Source organism: Rhinoraja longicauda, chromosome 11 (genome assembly GCF_053455715.1).
Source record: "Rhinoraja longicauda isolate Sanriku21f chromosome 11, sRhiLon1.1, whole genome shotgun sequence".
NCBI classification, from domain to species: domain Eukaryota; kingdom Metazoa; phylum Chordata; class Chondrichthyes; order Rajiformes; family Arhynchobatidae; genus Rhinoraja; species Rhinoraja longicauda.
The window spans coordinates 40,969,251-40,989,768 of record NC_135963.1 but is presented as its reverse complement, the minus strand read 5'-3'; the positions used below and the strand labels follow the sequence as shown (position 1 = coordinate 40,989,768).

The window sequence follows — 20,518 nt, the reverse complement described above, 5'->3', positions numbered from 1 at the left end:
GGATTGTGCAGAATAATAAGTGCACAAGTGAACAGACAGAAGAGAAAGCAGAGGGGGTTGGATCATGCATCGTTTATTTGCAAATCACATCATTGTTTATATGAAAATCAGAAGCCACATGTTAACTTCTTAAGATATGCATTTACATAGCACCTTTCACCAACTTAAAAGCAACCCAGATACATTCTGGCCAATGAGATACTTTTGAACTACAGTTGTTGTAATTCAGGAAGTATGTCATGTGCACAAGATCCCAAAACAGTAATGACCAGAGAACCGGGAGTTTCCCCCAATGCCAGTGATGGAATAAACAGGTCTGGCTTCCACAGTTCATTTCTCCTCTGTTCTTCAGAATGAAGCAGTGGGATCTTGTATCATCTATCCTTCCAAGGGGACAGACAGGACCTTAGTTTGTCACTTCATATGAAAGGCAGCTTGTTGCCAGTATAGCTCTCCCTCAGCACTGCTCTGGTTGATCTGGAGTGGAGTTCAAATCTACAGCCTTATCAATCAGCAATAACAGACAGTAATGTAGCAGAGAAGCCCACCGAGTATAGATTACTTGAGCCCAAATGAATGATGATGGTTTGGGAACTGTTAGCAGACAATCTAAAAAAAAATGGTTGAGGCCAAATACTGATCAAGGATAAAGCAAATATATTTCAGAATGACTGACGGTATTCTCTATTCTGCCAAATGCCCTTCATGCAGAGTCCTGGGTGTGCAGATGCTGGCCTCCTCACCCCTCAATGTCAAAGTGAGCAATCTAAGCTACAAATGGCATTTGGAATCTAAGGAGGTTGGTGTTACCGGTGACGGTTTCATTCCTGTGAAGCTTCCATCAATTCCCAAACTGGCGGATTCTGCAGGCCAACATCTAGACGCATTTAAATGATCCAATGTAAATACTCGGTCCAAAGATACTTGGAACATCTCAATTTTACATCGACTAGTTCAGAACAGCAAAATACTTTGATTTAAATATTCCTGGTTTTAAAATTGCCTTAATAAGATCTTTTAAAAAACATCTGAAGATATCTCATGCTAGCACTATATTGGAAAAATTAAAATATTTCCTCTGATTCTTGGTTTAAAAAAATAACAAACAGCAGGAGGCCATTCAATCTCCTCTGTTCCACTGTTCAATTGTTGATTGTAACTTTTCCATCTACCCACATGACTTAATCGCATTTCCTAACAAACCTCCCAATCTCAGTAATGATATTTTCAGTCACCCCAATGAACTGTTGCGGCTGAAGCATTCCTCCACATTTCCACTACAGTCTCGTTAACCTGAACAATCCAGCTCTTTCCTACCCAAAGCATAGGACATTGGAACAATGAAAATGTCAAGTCGATAGTGCAGGAGGTCCTGAAATCCAAAATGACCATGCACCCTCTGCTGATATGACCATCCTGTTGACTCAATGGAGTCTACTAGCATTTCTGGGCAGTGCCCTTTTATCAAATCCTTCAACATTTCAAACACCTTAATCAAATCATTTCTCTAACTAATTAAAACTCCCACAACCATCAATCTGCTGGAACTCAGCGGGTTGACCAGCATCCATGGAGGTAATTAGAGTCCCGTGTTTCTGGTGGGGAACATACATCTAGACTTGGTTTAATACTTTAATTATAACTCCCCATCTTTACCTTCTCCCCATCCTCCCATTTCAATTATTGCCTTTTTCGCTGCTATCCAGCCTGTGAACATAATCTGCCAGGTGAGATTAAATCCAATTTGGGTTTACAGGTAGAGCCATGCATGCTCCCACCTTCTGCATGGTTGCTCTCTGCAGCAGTACCACAGGTGGGTAGTCCACAGTGAGCAGCCCTTCAAAGTCCCTGGGCATAGGTAAGCATCAGCTGCTCGAAAACAGCACGCTGACAAACAGGCCAGTCAGTAAACCCGGGAACTTCTTAACTGGCACTGTTCAACTGTGCAGTGTTGGAAGAGGAGGGCTGCTAATTTGGGATTTTCTGGCTCTCTGCTACAGGAAGAAGGGAGACCCCAGTACCGCAGAAGACACCAACTTGGTTTGGGGCGAGTACTGGAGAGCAGAAAAACACGGTGTTGCATTACTGTCAATACAAACTGAAGGTACAACGCACATGTGCCACGCACAGACTGAAATCAAACAACAAGAACATTTTAGCAATGACAAAGCACCATCGACAGTATAAAGTTTACTTTGAACTATTCTGCATGAACCCTTTGTAATCTGAAGGATTAGACTGGAAAACACTACATTGGAGGTATATATATAAAAAAATATATATATATATAGTGTGTCTGAACAAGTGGGAAAGGTGGTTTTGTGGTGGGGATGAGGAGGGGCAACAAAATGTTGGTTGAGTTTACGATGGAGTAATTATAAATGAACACTGGTATAAAGTTACTAGAATTCCAATAAGCACAGAATATTCCATGTTTTGAATCTCCTCCTCTTTATTCCATTCCACCCCATCTCACCCCCACGTTCTACCCCCCACTTCATTCCAATTATAATTTTAAGAGTCTTCTTGCTGTTCAAATATATGGGGCTGTACATTTTTGAACAGAATCATTCATGCCAATTCAAATCAATGGTAAAATGCACAGAAACCCAAGGTGAAGAAGTACTTTTGATAACTACCTTTGAAAAACATTTGTCTAAGCCCAAGGCAATCCCACAGATGTGAACTCGTCACCCATGTGCATCATGACCAGCAGGAATGGGTCAGCAGTAACCATAGACATCTTCTCAGCTGCACATTCCCAAAGCACAGAACTAAAAATTAATGGGTCACACCATAATGTGACCCCACTGTACATTTTGTTCCCTCATGGCATCTGAGTAAATATTTCCCAGGAGTAGTAGTTAATGCTAGGAGTTTCTGCATGATGAATTCCCACTCTGTGTGAATGTGCTAAACATGATCATCCATGTTCTAAACCTAATCATAGTTTCCTCTCTTTCCTCTGCTGAAAGGTGATGTGGTCAAGGAAATCAGATGGAAGTGTTCCATGGCTTTTAATAGCTGAATAACTTGCTGTTGCACCAGTTTTTTAGCTACTGAAAGCACCACAGCCGAGCAGAGTGCTGGCCACACCTCTAATCCATACATACTCCAGCTGAAAGGCGGAGTCTGGTCTTGATTTGCTGGTGCCTCTATTGTGAATAGCTGACACAGGGCTGGCCAACACTTGGCACTGGGGTCCGGTGGCCATCTTGGCCAACAGAGTTCTTCCTGTTCTTCACACAGTCTTCTTTACATGCCCAAACGATAAAGAGCACTGTGCAGGAGAAATATAAACTTCTAGGAAGCCAAATGCCCAGAAACCCTCTTCCCCAAGTCCAAGGAACATTCATCCATCCTGCGGGGACCAGATCTGGCTGTAACCTTGCAGCTTCACTTTTCATATGGCTCTACTTAAAATTCCTCAGAATTTCTGTGAATGACCAATTAAAGATGAATCAAGAGACATTCAGCAGTAACTCTGCAGGTGAACAATGCAACAGTGATTGCTGGAAAGACAGGTGGGGTGCAGAAACAGTTCTTACTCAGCGACCAAAGGTCAAGAGCCTGGCCAACTGACTCATGGATTGTAGCACCAGAGAGTGGAAGGCTCTTCCTTCGTTCTCCCTCTTACCACTCCCTCCTCCTTTATGTAACACTTGCACAAAATGTTCAGGTCATTTAGATAGTAAACAATATCAGCACCACAACCAGGATGATCAGTAGGACGATGATTGCACACCACTGCCGGCGATCTGAGGGATGAAACAAAACACCATTTAGAAAGGACAATAAATATGTTTTCCTGAAAAATGTCTCCATTATCGATTCAGTTTATGGCAGGTACAAAGAATGCAGCGTGCAAAAGACAGCTCTCTATATAGATGGGCTGCACAGTGGCGCAGCGGTAGTTGCAGCCTTACAGCACCAGAGATCCAGGTTTGATCCTGACTACGGGTGCAGTCTGTACGGGTGCAGTTTGTACATTCTCCCTGTGAGCGTGTGGGTTTTCTCCGGAAGCTCCGGTTTCCTTCCACATTCCAAAGACGTATAGGTTTGTAGGTTAAATTGTAAAATGTCCCTTGTGTATAGGATAATGTGTACGGGGTATCGCTGGTCAGCACAGGCTCGGTGGAGCAAAGGGCCTGATTCCGCACTGTATCTCTAAAGTCTAAAGGGTAGGTGACATTTTTGGTTAGACTCAGCACAAGGAAGTGTTTGGTCACAATACTCCAGCTCTGACAGCGAGAAGACTAAAGAATAACCGATGTAGAGGGTAGGGCAGTGGATGTTGTCTACATGGAATTTAGTAAAGTATTTGACAAGGTCCCTCATGGTAGGTTGGTTGATAAATGTAAGCTCACAATGAATTAGTAAAGTGGATCCAAAATTGGCTTGTTCATTGAAGACAGAGTAGTGGTACAGGGGCGTTTTTCTGACTGGAGGCATTCTGCAAGGATCAAACCAGGGACTTCTGTTGTTTGTAATATATATGAATGATTTGGACAAAATTATATGTGGACTGATTAGTAAGCTTGCAAATGACACTGGTATTGGTACAACTAATGGATAATCAAAAGCATTGTCAAAGGATACAGCAGGATATGAATCAGATGGAAATTTGGGCAGCAAAAGAGCAGATGGATTTTGGAGGTCAAATGTAAGGGGAATGTATACAGTAAATAGAAGGACACAGGAGCAATTATGTATAGTGGGATCATGGGATGCAAATCCATTGCTTCTTGAAAATAATAACACAAGTGCATAGGTGGTAAAGAAGGCAAACTTGCTTTCATCAGGTGGGGCATTCAGTATAAAAGTTTGAAAGTCATGTCACAGCTGTATAAAACCTTGGTTAAACCACATTTTGGGTATTGTGTGCATTTCCGGTGCCACACTATAGGAAGAATGTGGATGCTTTGGAGAAGTTTTCAAAATGGTGCCTGGATTGGAGTGCATTATCTATAAAGAAAAGTTGGACAAAACTTTAGTCTGCTTTCTCTGGAATGTCAGAGGCAAAAGGAAAAAGTGATAGAAGTACATACAATTATGAGGTAAGATAGTCAGAATTGTTTTCCCTGGTGGAAATATCAAACACAGGATGTTATAGCTTTAAGATGAGAAGGGGAATGTTTAAAAGAAATTTGCGTGAGAAGTTATTGTTCACAGATTGATAAGTGCCTGGAACGTGCTGCCAGAGGAAGCGGTGGAAGCAATGATGGCAATGCTCAAGGTATCTGGTTCAGAAGGCTTATATTTAAGATTGCTAAGGAAAGTTGAGGTTGAGGTAATGGAAGGCTTAACAAAATCTTTCACTCCTCCCTAGGTAAAGAGGGCGAGAGAAACTTGGGATGCAGCACATTTGACATATCTGTTCAAAGATCAGCTGATTGGAAAATCGCACATGACCCAAAGTTCAGGAAGAGACAGACAAAAAGTTGTTAGTTTGATGTCTGTTGTTGACACGGCTGCTGAAGTCTGGAATCAAGGAAGAAATAATCATTTGAGAAGCTCAGTGTATTCAAATCCAGTAAACATGGCTTAATGAAAGGCAAATTAAATTTGATACATTTTAAAGAATTAAGTGTAGCACGCAGGCAAAGGGGTGAAATCAGTAGATGTAGTGTACTTGGATATTCAGAAGGCATTTGGCAAGTTGTTACATAAAAGGCTGATGCACAAGAGCTTCTAGGAAGTGTGTGATCATCGATTGGTTATTGCATTAAAGCCAAAGTTAGAATAAATGGGAATCAAAACAACTACATGAGCTGGAAATTTAAAACAAAAACAGAACACTCAAAACATTCAACGGCTCAGAGCACATCCGTGGGAAGAGAAACAAAGCTAATATTAAGTCAGAGACCCTTCAGCAGAACTGAAAAGGACACAAAAGAAGCTAATAAAGCTATGGGGAGAATGGGAAGGGATGGTTCTGATAGGGTGAAATCAGGGTGACCATGGTAAGCTGTAAACAAAGTTATATGGTCAATGGGAGCAGTTAGCCAGTGGGAATGTAGACAAAAGAATCGAGGCACAAGAGACTGCCGATGCTAGAACCTTAAGCAAACCACAAAGTGCTCGTGGAACTCAGCACGTCAGGCAGCATCTGTGGAGGGAATGGACAGGTAATGTTTTGGGTCGGGACCCCTCTTGGCTAAAAGAACGTTGGAGTTGCAAAATGCAAGGCCAGCAGATCTGGCTGTGCAAGTCCTCCACTTTCAGGGAGCAAAAACAAGAAAGGATCTCTTCCCACAGGCCCAGCCCAATCTGCTATTTCCAGCATTTCCTGTTTTTGTGTTGGAATAAACAAGTCTTTTTCAGGTTGGAAGGGTGCAACTAGTGCGGAGCCCCAAGCATCAGTTCTTGGCCTGCAATTATTTATGATTTATATTCATGACGTGGAGGAGGGGCAGAGTATGCCAAGTTTGCCATTGAAATGCCAATGGGAAGGCATGAAGTAATGATGATATTTGAATTCTGCAACATGATAGCGATTGGTTTAGTCAATAGCTGAAAACTTGGCAAACGGAGTTCAAAGTGTAAAAGTACGATGTTATGCACTTTGGTAAGAGGAATGTAAATGAGGACTATTATCTTAATGGAGAAAGACTACAGTTTAATCTAGATGTTCTTGTGCATGATTCACAAAATGATAGCAAGTGGTTAGGAAGGCAATTGGTAAATGTCCCCTAGAGCATTGGATTTTAGAAATAAGGAAAGTACTCTTACAGAAGAGACACAAAAAGCTGAAGTAACTCTGCGGGACAGACAGCATCTCTGGAGAGAAGGAATGGGTGACCCAAAACGTCACCCATCCCTTCTCTCCAGAGATGCTGCCTGTCCCGCTGAATTACACCAGCTCTTTGTGTCCATTTTTGGTTTAAACCAGCATCTACAGTTCCTTCTTACACAAAGTATTCTTACAGGTTAGAGAGTTTAGGCAAGACAACACCTGGAGTATTGTAGACGGATTTAGTGGCCTTATTTAAGAAATTATATACTGGCTTGAAGTCCAAAAGCGATTCATTTGGCTGACTCCTGGGATGAATGTGGCACACTCAAGTATGAAACCAGTGAGCTACAGCAGGTAGGGAATGGCCAAACAAGTGACTGGAGGGAACTTGAACTGAAGTAGAGATACAAGAAAAATGTGAGACTACACAAGACTACAAAAAGATAATTTTGGCTGGTCATGCTAAATTTCTAAGTTAATGGTGACATCCAAAATTTTGATAGTAAAGGACTTGTCACTTAATTCATAATGTCACTAAATCTCAAGAATAGGAGATTAAACCCTACAGATTCTTGATTAGTATGAATGTCAGGAGTTATGGGGAGAAAGCAGGAGAATGGGGTTGAGAGGGAAAGATAGATCAGCCATGATTGAATGGCAGAGTAAACTTGATGGGCCGAATGGCCTAATTCTGCCCCTATAACCTATGAAATATGAACATATAATATTGGAGATGATCATTGCCTGACAGTTTTGTGCTGTGACTGTTACTTGCCACTTATCAGCTCATGGCTGAATGTTGTTTATGTCTTGCTGCATAAAGACATGGACTGCTTCATTTACTGAAGACCATTGATTGGATCAGAACAATGTACAATCACAAATGAATATCCCACCCCCGCTTCTGACCTTATGATAGAAGGAAGAACATTGATAAGCAGCTGAAGGTAGTTGGGCCCAGGCCACTGCTCCGAGAACATCCTGCTGTTAAGTCCTAGGGCTGGGATGATTAATCATCACCAACCCGGATCTCCTTTCTTTGCCCGAGGTACAATTGCAACAATTGAAATGTGTTCCCGAGTTACTCGTTAACCAGTTTTACCAGGGTGCCTTGATATCGCATTCAGTCAAATACATTCACGTTTCCAAGGAAGGAAGAAAAGAGGCCAAAATAAATTACAATTGTACAGGCAGAGAGAACGAATAATTCACTTGCACAAATCTGTAAAGCTGGAAGCACGGACTGAGAAGGCTGTGTTAGGAGAAGGATGAACTGACAAGGCCTCTATATTACGAGAAGCATGCCACAAATGCGACACACACAACTGGAAGGATGGGGATTTAGATTTTAGATTTAGAGATACAGCGCGGAAACAGGCCCTTCGGCCCACCGGGTCCACGCCGCCCAGCGATCCCCGCACATTAACACTATCCTACACACACTAGGGACAATTTTTTACATTTGCCCAGCCAATTAACCTACATACCTGTACGTCTTTGGAGTGTGGGAGGAAACCGAAGATCTCGGAGAAAACCCACGCAGGTCACGGGGAGAACGTAAAAACTCCATGCAGACGGCACCCGTAGTCAGGATCGAACCTGGGTCTCCAGCGCTGCATTCGCTGTAAGGCAGCAACTCTACTGCTGTGCCACCGTGGAGTCGATGATTACTTTTTTTTTAACTAAATTGAATATATACTTAAAAGAGAAAATGTGTACAAGTATGGGAAAAAATGAGTGGAATAACTGAATAGGTCTTTCAAAGAGCCAGAACACAGTGTCAAATGGCTTTTCATGTACAATGATCCTTTCTGTCGAAAACATTAAGTCTGATTTTCTTCCTCCATGGATGCAGAGTTGAAATCCTTTTCTTGTATTTTATTTCAGATTTACAACATCAGCAACATTTTTATCACATAATTACTATCTTGTTTTTTTGTTGCCTTTAATTTTAAGAACAAAAACAGCTTGTTTAATTTTGTACAACATAGATCAGTTTACTTGGATGTGATTAGTCTTACTATTGAGGGCGTGCAGCGTAGGTTTACTAGGTTAATTCCTGGAATGGAGGGACTATCATATGTTGAAAGACTGGAGCGACTAGGCTTGTATACACTGGAATTTAGAAGGATGAGAGGAGATCTTATCGAAACGTATAAGATTATTAAGGGGTTGGACACGTTAGAGGCAGGAAACATGTTCCCAATGTTGGGGGAGTCCAGAACAAGGGGCCACAGTTTAAGAATAAGGGGTAGGCCATTTAGAACTGAGATGAGGAAAAACTTTTTCAGTCAGAGAGTTGTGAATCTGTGGAATTCTCTGCCTCAGAAGGCAGTGGAGGCCAATTCTCTGAATGCATTCAAGAGAGAGCTGGATAGAGCTCTTAAGGATAGCGGAGTCAGGGGGTATGGGGAGAAGGCAGGAACGGGGTACTGATTGAGAATGATCAGCCATGATCACATTGAATGGCGGTGCTGTCTCGAAGGGCCGAATGGCCTCCTCCTGCACCTATTGTCTATTGTCAAAACTTCCATAAAAACTTTCAACATTTAAAAAAATAATTCCCCTCTCAGTTTCTCTTCAAGGGAAGAAGGACCCAAGGAAGGCAAACATTCCCGTGTCATTATCTTCGACTTTGGGTCAAGCAACACCAATTAAAATCAGTCCACAGGGAAAGCTCAGCTCTTCAAACTTACCACTGGTCATGTGGGACACTTTGGCCAACTTCTTCATGACGTTATCCATCCGTGACTGTGTGCTATCCAACTCATAGGAGAACTCGTCAAGCATACTGTGGGAGAGCAGAGCATTCAGAGAAACCTTAAACTAAGGAGAAGGCTCCAATTTCACCCTCTACACACACTAAATAATTTACAGACTTTGTTCTTGGCTCCATTTTAGATTACATTTTCCACCTATCCAGATGGGGAAGCTCGTTACAATGCTTTGACATGACTGTTCTAAAAATAAAGTTATTGTGACTTCATCCCTGGTAACAGCACCGCCAGCATATACTTTCCTCATCTTTCCCTCCAAACATCTACACAAAGAAAATCCCTCTTCTTCAAATGCAAATTAATCTCATCTCTCCATCTATCCATCATATTCAACTCCTACAAATAGACCCCATCACACCAACATCCCCTCAAACATACAAATGGACAACAACATCTCTGTTGTAAGAACAAGGTAAAATGTGGTGTGATGGCTCCCTACAAGCCATGTTCATGCTGTGAAGTTCTTGTTCTTCACAAGCACATAAAGCGCAGTGTCAATTTCACCTGCATATTTCACTGGCTTTATTTGTCTCAATTTTTAAATATAAAAGACTAGTTCTCAGGCCAAAGTAGTTCCATACTTTTGTTTTGTTTAGTTTAGAGATACAGCGCAGAAACAGACCCTTCGGCCCACTGAGTCTGCGCCGACCAGCAATCCCCGCACACTAATACTACCCTGCACACACTGGGGACTATTTACAGAAGCCAATTAACCTACAAACCTGTAAGTCCTTGGAGTGTGGGAGGAAACCGGAGCACCCGGAGAAAACCCACGCAGGTCACGGGGAGAACGTACGAACTCCGTACAGACAACACCCCTAGTGAGCATCAAACCGGGTCTCTGGCGCTGTGAGGCAGCATCTCTACTGTGAGGCAGCATCTCTAAAGCTGTGCCATCGTGCTGGTCACATACTTTGGAACTCTGAAATGGGTGGAATATCCTTAAAGAGCATTTGCAATTGTTGCACTTGGTTCGGCTTATGGAAAATAGAATTCAGTTCAGAGGTTTGATGCTGAAACCACGGTATCATTAACTCCCAAAAGCTTGAACAAAAGCATTGCTAGCTTTCAAGAGCAGAAGTGCTCCGGCTCAATTTTCACTCTTCATCCTGTAAGCAATGGCACAATGATGGGCATCAGACAGTAAACTAAAATGCAATTCTGCCAAGATTCCTTTAAAAAAAAAAAAAGCATTCATTTTTGAGATCTCGATGTTGCTGGCAAGGTGATCATTTATTGGCCATCCCTAATTTACTCTAAACTAGGTGCTTTAACTAACCAGTTTCAGAATGTAGTTAAGCATCTACCAAATTAATTTTGTCAAGTCACACAAAGGGCAGACCAAATATGGGTGGCACATTATCTTTCTAATACCGTTAGTGAATAGAATGGGTGTTTGAAATACTGTTGTTTCTTATTACCATTACTGATACTATCTTACTTTGCATTTATTTAATTAACTGAAATTATATTCCCATCTGTGAACGGGCGATTAAATCTCAGGATTATTATTCATGGAGTTATATAGAGTGAAAATAGGCCCTTTAGCCCAGGGTCTGTGCCAACTATCAACCACCTACTTACACTAATCCTTCACTAATCATACTTTCATTCTCCCTACAACCTCAACAATTTCCCCCAGCATCTATCACTTACCTATACACCAGGGGCAATTTACAGTGGCCAATAATCAAAATTAATCAACCTGCATGTGTTCGGAATGTGGGAGAAAACTGGGGCACCCAGAGGAAACCTATGCACCCACAGGGGGGACATACAAACTCCACACGGACAGTGCCAGGGGTCAAAACTGAATGGGGGATTTTGGCACTGTAAAGCAGCGGCTCTACCAGCTGTGCTATCCTGGCCTTTCTCTTGCTGGTCTGGTGATATCACTGTTCTGCTACTTTACCTTTGCCTGATTGCATTCATGTTTATCTGAACACAGCCTGCAGCTGTTCAGCAAAACCCTTATTCCACACCAACACATCGCAAATAACTCCTGGCATCCTCTCTCCAACCCATAGCACAAACTGCACTCTATTCCATTCCCTCCTCCTTATTCTTGGGTTTGTAGGTCTACAACATAAGTCAATGAAGGAGATGGCAAACGGAGGGTTGGAAAGAGATTCAAGCAAAGAATGTTTTCTTGGAGCCAAACAAAGCAAGGACTGCAGGGATGGGAAAGAATGAAATGTAAAAGGCATTTTGCTGAACCAACACTCACACTGCTTGCTCATCCAGTTCATGGCCTATCTTCTGCGACATGTTCTTCAAAACTCCGATGCTGCCCGAAACTAACTCCAGCTGATCATCCTGTTGCTCCACAATCAACTGTATAGGATGAACAGCATAAAAAACAATGACAAGCTCCCACTCAGGTGGTAAGTCCCTCGCTCCTCCCATTGTTAACCTCCCCTTTCCCAGTATAGGGTCTCTCCCTACATAAAGTCACCCGTCACCAAAACACAGCTTCTCAACATCAGACTGTTACATTTCTATAATCATCTCCAGAATGTCCCGAAGATCTTTTACTTTATTTGCCCAAAGATTTTTCACTTGATTCAAACTATTTTCGAGTAGATGGCAGTTTTTCTACTTTGTGTTTCTCTGTCAATGCACAAATTACTTTCTTCTTTTGACTGGACTCGAATCCTTGGGTCTTTGCTACCACACTGACACAAAGCAAAAGACTACGGTCCCGAGAGGCTTCACAGCCGGCCTGTGCTCAGCGTAACTACGAACGTGTACATGGCAGAACACAGTAGCGGAAGAGTTACTGTCTCACAGTGCCAGAGACCTGGGTGTGATCCTGACTACCGGTGCTGTCCGTACAGAGTTTGTACGTTCTCCCCGTGACCTGCGTGAGTTTTCTCCGAGATCTTGGTTTCCTCCCACACTCCAAAGGTGTACAGGTGTAGATTAATTAGCTTGGTATAAATATAAAATTGTCCCTAGGGTAGTGTAAATGTGCTGGGATCGCTGGGCCGAAGGGCCTGTTTCGGCGCTGTTTCTCTAAACTAAATATCAGGAGCAGGAACCTAAACCAATTTCACCCACAAATATCCTGCTTGTCCTCGAGGACAAGGAGACCAGTTTAACAGGGATCTACTAAAATCAAAGACCTTAGCAAGGTCTCAAAATTAAATCTGCAATCTAGTGCAGGACTAGGCAACTGCATAACTGGTTCCACTTTGTTCTTCACCCAACATGTTTTTCTGGGAGGGTATCATGTCTGAAATCCATTTCTCATTTCTCCATCAAACACGCAGGCTAAAAGATATCCCATCACTTCCATTCCCCATCCACTACCCTCATCCTCCCAGGTTACCTGTTGCTGCATGTTTTGGTCCTCCATAAACTGAGAATTCACTGCTTGCATTTTCTGATCAAGTCGGCTGTATTTATCTGAAGCGGAACTTGGTCTCTGGCTTCCTCTGCTGCTTTGTAGTGCCTGCAAAATAGCAAAAGCCAGTGCGATTTCCCAACACAGCCAGAATCCACATTGAAGACATCAGAATAAAAGAACTTGCATGGGTTAAGAAAATCCCAGAGCAGTACACGAGAAACCAAGTAACTAAGTTCCCATAAACATCAATTAGAGTGTATTAACCAGCATCTGCAGTTGTCTGCTTCTCCATTAAATTAAAATGATCCTGGAGAGATTTGAATCCACAAACCTCAGCCTCCAAGGCCAATGGTTCCCACTGAGCAACTACTAAATGACTTGTTCACAAAATGCTGGAGTAACTCAGCAGGTCAGGCAGCATCTCGGGAGAGAAGGAATGGGTGACGTTTCGGGTCGAGACCCTTCTTCAGACTGATGTCGGGGGTGGGACAAAGGAAGGATACAGGTGGAGACAGGAAGATAGAGGGAGATCTGGGAAGGAGGAGGGGAAGGGAGGGACAGAGGAGCTATCTGAAGTTGGAGAAGTCGACGTTCATACCACCGGGCCGCAAACTAAATGACTTGGAATGGTTCCAATGGCACTAGCCGGGGGACATGCCCGGTGCAACAAAACCCATGGCTGGAATGGCCCGAGTCCCCAGAACTCCGCGTCATTCGATTGCCAGCCGTGGTCATCCAGGCAGATTACGAGCATCTTCTGCCTCTTGGGTTCTGGAGTCAACAGTCTAACAACAGTCTAACAACAAAATTGGCCAACCGCCCAACAAAAGAAACCACCAATTCTGAATTGGTCATCTTGGTACTCTACCAGTCTGTGCTCTACATTAGGAGTACTGCTCCAAATAAGAAAGCTTGCTGAAGAGGTAAATAACATAGCATTATTTGGAAGTGATTTTATCGAATATTCAGCTCTGATTAATTGTGCTAATCAGGTTAAAGTGGACATGTGCTTCCTATCAGCAAATTCACGTGTTGAAGAATGCCTCTAACTTTTCAGGGAACTGTTTCCAAACTAGGGAACAAAGCACTTGGCTAACCTGTACAACACTGAAACAATACTGACATCATTGATGATCTCATCAAGGAAATTCTCCAAGAAGCTGTGTTTTTGTTAAACCCACTATGATATCTTGATGTTATCTAAAAAACCTTGAAAAAAATCCCAGCTGTGGTGCCTGTGATACACGAGGTTTCTAATCAATAATAAGCAAGAGTCAAATAGAAGCCACACACCTGTCGGTTTTTCTGTTCCACCAATGCTTGCATGGAAGAACTGGACATGTAATCTTTCATTTCCTGTCAACATAATAATAAGGTTCATTAAAACACAATATGCTGGAGTAACTCAGCAAGTCAGGGAATAGAAAGGTGACATTTTGGGTCGGGATCCTTTTGTTTACATTCCTGGTGCTGCCATAAAAAGATTCTGGTTTTGCTCCAGCAGCAAACTGGACATCATACCAAAAGGGAATGTTAAGCATAGCACAGGGCTGTGGATCTACCCTCTATCCACTTTGTTTAATTGGTGTTTATATTAATACAACATTCCATTTCAACTTCTAGACCAAACTAAACACAACTAATGTACTAGAAATCTTTAGGGAAGCAGAAGTACAGCATGGGTTAAACACACAGCAAGCTCTCTGCAATCTTTCAGCAACATTCCCAGTGTATTTTGTACTTCCCACGCCAGTCATCCTGTTGTATAGTCTGCATGATCAACAGGATTTCTACCGCTCCAAGCCAAGACACAGGCAACTTTAAACTGGTCCCATCTACTTGCCTGAGTAATTTGTAGGCTGCATGAATGACTTCAGATTATAGGACTAAATGATGGTTACAAGCACAATGCAGAAGATAAAAGAAGCCCTGCAGTGTGGTTTTCATCTGTTGTGTCCATTCGTTTTTTGGCCTGTATCCACCTCCCATAAGGTATCACCAGTATCATAAATGTAAGTATAAGATAATTCATATTTAACATAATCTCTGACTTTACCCAACACTTATCATTTCCCTGATGCCCAGTGGAAGTGCCAAAACAAACCAGAGAACTGTTTAAAACCAAATGCAGATGCAAGACTGAAAGACTGCGGAGGGAGCTTTGCTGTGAATTTAACCCATGCCGAACTGCCCTTTCATTCCCTGGTGATTTTTAGTATAGACACCAGGTTTTTTTTCCTCGCCTAAACATTTATTATGTTTTTTTTAAGTACAATTTCACCGGAGCACATTCTCTGGATTATCGTTTCATTTCCTATAAAGGAAAATAATATAACTACTACCTACCACCAAAGTAATTCCTGGCAGAAACGTATGTTCATAAAAAGTATAATTGGTACAAGAGGACAAAAGGACATTCTGTTCTTCCTCTCCACACGACCTTCCAAGTTCTGCTATCTAGCCCCATCATGTCCTTGCCCAACAACAGGAGATGCTGTGTCCTCAATTTCCCAGACTGGGCCTCTGGATTCCACTGCCATAGCCCACATTAAGCATCTACTTTCATGCCTTTCTGTGAATGCATCACAAGGACTTACCTTTACAATTGCTTTGGTATTAGTGATGAACCCTTTCCTTTTACTCAGTTCTGCTGAATCGAGGTTAAACTTACGAGGGTTTGTCTCCACGATGCTTATGTTGCAGTTGAGGCAAATTGACTGATGCGTGCATAGTAGATTTAAACTCAGTAACAACTTGCATTGATATATTGTCTTTAATGTAGTGAATTATGCCAGTATGCTTCTTTACAGGAACATATTATCAAATCCAGTGAAAAAATAATTACTCAGAATGTTGCATTATTTAGTTTGCCAATGCAGGCTAAGTTTGCAGCTCAACACAATGACAACCTTGGCACACAATGATCCAAAGGAAACACATGTCCTTGACATTAAACTTCTTAACCGTTGCATTTATTTCCTCTTACTCGTTCCCACCCTAGCCTAGCATAAAAATAGTGACTTCTTCCTGAGTTACCCCTTTTAAGACATGCTTATGTCTACACCGATCAGCCAAAACATTATGACCACCTGCCTAATATGCTGTTGATCCTCCGTGTGCCACCAAAACAGCGCCGACCCGCCAAGACATGGTCTCCACAAGACCCCTGAAGGTGTCCTGTGGTATCTGGCCAAAACATTAGCAGCAGATCCTTCCAGTCCTGTAAGTTGCGAGGTGGAGCCACCATGGATCGGACTTGTCGATCCAGCACATCCCACAGATGCTTAATCAGATTGAAATCTGGAGAATTTGGAGGCCAGGGCAACACTGAACACACATCATGTTCCTCAAACCATTCCCGAACAATGTTTGCAGTGTGGCAGGGTGCATTATCCTGCTGAAAGAGGCCACTGCCATCAGGGAATACCATTGCCATGAAGGGGTGTACCTGGTCTGCAACGATGTTTAGGTAGGTGACATGTGTCAAACTGACGTCCACATGAATAGCCAGACCCAGGGTTTCCCAGAACATAGCCCAGAGCATCACACTCCCTCCACCGGCTTGTCGTCTTCCCACAGTCGGTTCGGACCATCGATGAGTCTTGGGCGCCCAACACCCTGCCACTTTGTGGTTTGTCCCTCCTCGGACCTCTGTCGGTAGGTACTCACCACTGCTGACCGGGAGCACCCCACAAGCCTTGCCGTTTCAGAGATGCTCTGACCCAGTCGTCTGGCCATAACAATTTGGCCCATGTCAAAGTCACTCAGGTCTTTACTCCTGCCCATTTCTCCTGCATCCAACACATTAACTTCAAGAACTGACTGTTCACTTGCTGCCTAATATATCCCACCCCTTGTCAGGTGCCATTGTAACAAGATAACCAATGTTATTCACTTCACTGTCAGTGGTCAAAATGTTTTGGCTGATCGGTGTATAGACAAGAGGGTAGTTTGACCTATGACACTCCATCATGACAGCTATTAGAAAGATGCCACATATCTGCTTGCATTCATCCTTACAGGAAAAGAGTTTGTTCCAACAATTGATTTTCTGTTTGCTAACTTGGCTGAATCTAATCTCTTTCCAAATGGCAGAGTATTATAGATTCTGAAAACTAATATATAGTAAATGCTATAAAGATTTAAAGTTAGTCCACCTGGCTATACGGAATCTCCTGGTTGCCAACCTTCAACTCCCCTTCCTATTCCCAAACTGACCTTTCTGTCCTGGGCCTCCTCCATTGTCAGAGTGAGGCCACACAAATTCGAGGAAGAACACCTCCTATTTTGCTTGGGTAGCTTATAACCCAGATGTATTAACATTGAATTCTCTAATTTTAAGTAACTTCTACTTATACTCCCCTCCCCACCTCTCCTCTCCCATCCTAGTCTTTACCAGTTTCGCAGTTCTCTACACTGTTCCCTTGTTGAGATCACACCTTAACTAGTACAACGGGCTTACCAGGCACCGCCCTGCCTGAGGTCATTTATGGCCAGCCTTGATTGGTCCTGGTCTTTTCTTGTCTCCAGCTCTTCACCCTTCACTCCCCTTCAGTCTGAAGAAGGATCCCAACTCCAGTAAGTCAAATATTAACCATTAGAAATTCAGACACTCAAACTTTGTCCTTGTTTGCAAGTTATTTCTTTCAATGAATGATGAACTTCACCTCCAGTTGTAATCATATGCATGGTAACATATGGCCACCACATTGCAGTTCTGAACACCAAATTAGAGGAAGGTGGTGGTAACAGGAGAGAAGGTACAACGAGATTTATGAAGATGCTACTAGGATTGGAGAAATTGATTTGTGGTAAAATTATTAATGGCTAGTTATAGTCATACAGAGTGGAAACAGGCCCTTTGTCTCCATTTGCACACACCGACCAACATGTCCCATCTACACTAGTCCCACCTGCCTGCGTTTGGCCCATATCCCTCAAAATCTATCCAATCCATGTACCCGTCTAAATGTTTCTTATATGTTGCAATTTGGATTGGGAAAGAGGAGAGGTGGTACTTTCTTATTTGCTCAAAGGATGCAGATTTTGCTGTCACTATAGCATATATTGTCCATCCCTGTTTGCTTCTGAACTGAGAAGGTAGTTAAGAGTCAGCTACAACCGTGTGCTTCGAAGCACAGGCCATCGTGGGTAAAGAAGCAGATATTGTTTTATACAGCAGTCCACTTGTTTCATGGTTAGTGTTGTCTAGCAGCTTTAAAAAAATAATTCCACCTGTTGCAATGGGATTTATGGTCAAGTCCCTGGATCAATGGCCCAGCATGCAGGCTGTCAGTCCATAGAAACATAGAAAATAGATGCAGGAGTAGGCCATTCGGGCCTTCGAACCAGCACCGCCAGTCCGAAATGGCATACCCCTTATTCTTAAACAGTGACCACTTAGTTCTGGACTCCCCCAATATCAGGACCATTTTTCCTGCATCTACCCTGTCCAATCCTCTAAGAATTTTATATATTTCTATAAGTCCAGTCACTTAACCACGAAGCAACAGCATATGCACTTGAGGCATGTAAAATTACACGACTCCCAACAGGATCAAAAGGAAGGACCTTTTAGTTTGTGAATTTAGCTTAGAATGGAAACAGGCACTTTGGTCCACCAAGTCCATTGTTCACCCGTATTCAAAGTCATCACACTTTCCCTGCACATTAGGGGTAATCAGCCAAGATGAATTAACCTTAAATTCGCTCAGTTTTGGGATGTGGGAGGAAACAAACACAGTCACAGGGAGAATATTTTCCAGCTGAATGACCATGATTCCTGCAACAACGTAAAGTGCATTTATAAATTATAACATGTTCCCAACATTGAGTCATTTGCAAATCAGCACAAAAAGTTATACCAATAGCCTCTGTAAAGGCTATGACAGCCAATTTTTATGGATAACAGGGACTTGTAGGGCATATCTGACAAAATGGACACGTGGGTTTGACATAACTATTGCAAATTCTTACTGGCAATTGTAAATGCAGTGTCAAATCCAACAAAATAGTTTTAGAAATGACTTTAAAGGAAATAACAAGGCACCTGCAGTTAAAGGATATTAATAGTTTCATCTAGGTCCTCCAGATCCCACTCAATACTACGAAGACTGTTCCTCAGCTCATTGGTTGTCCAGTCACACTCTTCCTTGCTGGCTGAAGAGGGATCGCTCAGGAGTTCTGTCCATCGTTGGTATAATCCTTGGGAAGTATTCACTGCTTTTTGCACTTCACTGCAAGAGGGACAAATCAGTAAATGGACAATGCTTCAGCTTGTACAACACACCAGTGAAATCTGCATAATCCATAAGGAGCAATGGGTCTTGACAGAATGGGGGCAAGGGAGAACTTGCAGGGTGAGATGAAGCACAGCAAGGGGACGGGCAAATAGGGCAGCTCTTGAGTGTGAGGGAGCAAATGAAGGTGTGTTGCAGAGGAGTTAAGGCACTGAAGAGGGGGAGAGGGAGGGGGTAGTGGGAGAGGGAGATGAGGCAGTGGGAGAGGGAGATGAGGCAGTGAGATGAACAGTGGTGGAGGGAGGGTTGGGGCTGGGAAGAGGGCGGGTTGGTGGGAGGCAGGGGAGTTTATGGGAGACAGGGGGTAATCGTGGGGAGCAGGAGGGGGGCTGGATTAAGACGGGGAGGTTTCATGGGAGTGGGGAGGATTGGGATGGGGAGATTTGAAGGGACGGGTGAGCATGGCCGGGGAGAGTGTTTCAAGCTCCGTCCGCTGTGCCGGACAGCGTTGCTAACCCTTTCACCACGAAGAAGGGGTCCTCCATCGACATGGCGGCGGTGGGTAATCGTGACTCTGCAGGGAGCTCCGACGATGGGGCTGCCGGTGAACTCCGCGGCCGTTGGTTGGGCCGATCTTCCTCCTCTCCCCCTCAGTCCGTCCCCGCCGCCATCTTGCTGCCTCCGGCCACCAGGAAGCGCTGCCGGGTGAGAGGGCGCGGGTTGCCAGGAGCAACGGAGGAGCGGCCCGGGCTCGGGCCAGGCCCCGGCCCCAACCGCACCACTCCCACCCGCAGCAGATGCAGGAGGGCAATCTACTATGCACCGACCTTCCTCCCAAATCAAACGAGCTCTGGTTTCCGATGCACTCCTCCCCCCCACCTCACAATTGCTGTGCAAACTACACCCTGGCGACGTTTCTATGCAGAAGCAGCAGGGGAGTGTGTGTGTGAGCAGGGAGGGAGATAGAGAGTCAGGGAGCTGCTCCCAGGAACCGTGTCTCCGACGTGGACCGTGAGTGACATCTCTCGTCACGAAACTCCCGAGCAAACGTTGTGAGGTTCAAGATTCAGCTGAATGTTGAAGATGAGAGAGAAAGTTGAGAAATCAGGAGCAACTTTAGACCATCAGAAGGTCTGTGTGCAGCATATCCCTCATCACCATCAATTTAAAGTAGGCTATTGATTTGGAAATGTTACAGAAAATGTTCTGGCTCAATTGGATGGGTATTTATTGATTAAAATATGTAATCTAGGATAGCAGTTTGGCTCCAGTATTGAGGGGCAGTCTTCTAAATAGAAATCCGAAGCCTGGTCATTGTTTTACAGGGCAGGGTTGTCACTCTGTTAGGGACTGATTTGTCACTAACGAGACGTTTTTGTGTGACATTTAGGGTTGTTAACCTTTTTGTGGCAAATCA

At 43.4% G+C, this 20,518-nt stretch overlaps 2 protein-coding genes across 3 annotated transcripts in view; one reads left to right on the top strand and one right to left on the bottom strand.

Moving 5' to 3' along the window:
- Positions 1 to 3,000: 3,000 nt before the first annotated feature.
- On the bottom strand, positions 3,001 to 20,076 carry stx6 (syntaxin 6). Of its 2 annotated transcripts, XM_078407450.1 has the most exons (8): positions 19,618 to 20,076; positions 18,930 to 19,098; positions 15,460 to 15,555; positions 14,156 to 14,218; positions 12,845 to 12,967; positions 11,741 to 11,847; positions 9,433 to 9,527; positions 3,001 to 3,758 (listed from the first exon to the last, which is right to left on the bottom strand). In XM_078407450.1, exons 1-8 carry the CDS (start codon positions 19,650 to 19,652, stop codon positions 3,685 to 3,687), a joined length of 762 nt encoding a protein of 253 aa, XP_078263576.1. In that variant the 5' UTR covers positions 19,653 to 20,076; the 3' UTR covers positions 3,001 to 3,684. The 2 variants fall into 2 exon arrangements, with proteins under 2 accessions (XP_078263576.1, XP_078263577.1); XM_078407451.1 differs by lacking the exons at positions 15,460 to 15,555; positions 19,618 to 20,076 and having other exon boundaries at positions 18,912 to 19,034.
- Positions 19,868 to 20,518, top strand: part of mrps14 (mitochondrial ribosomal protein S14) — an 80,312-nt gene continuing 79,661 nt past the window's right edge. Inside the window, exon 1 of the mRNA XM_078407452.1 lies at positions 19,868 to 20,232. Coding sequence (XP_078263578.1) covers positions 20,176 to 20,232 — 57 coding nt within the window. The 5' untranslated portion in view covers positions 19,868 to 20,175. The remainder of the gene's footprint in view (positions 20,233 to 20,518) is intronic.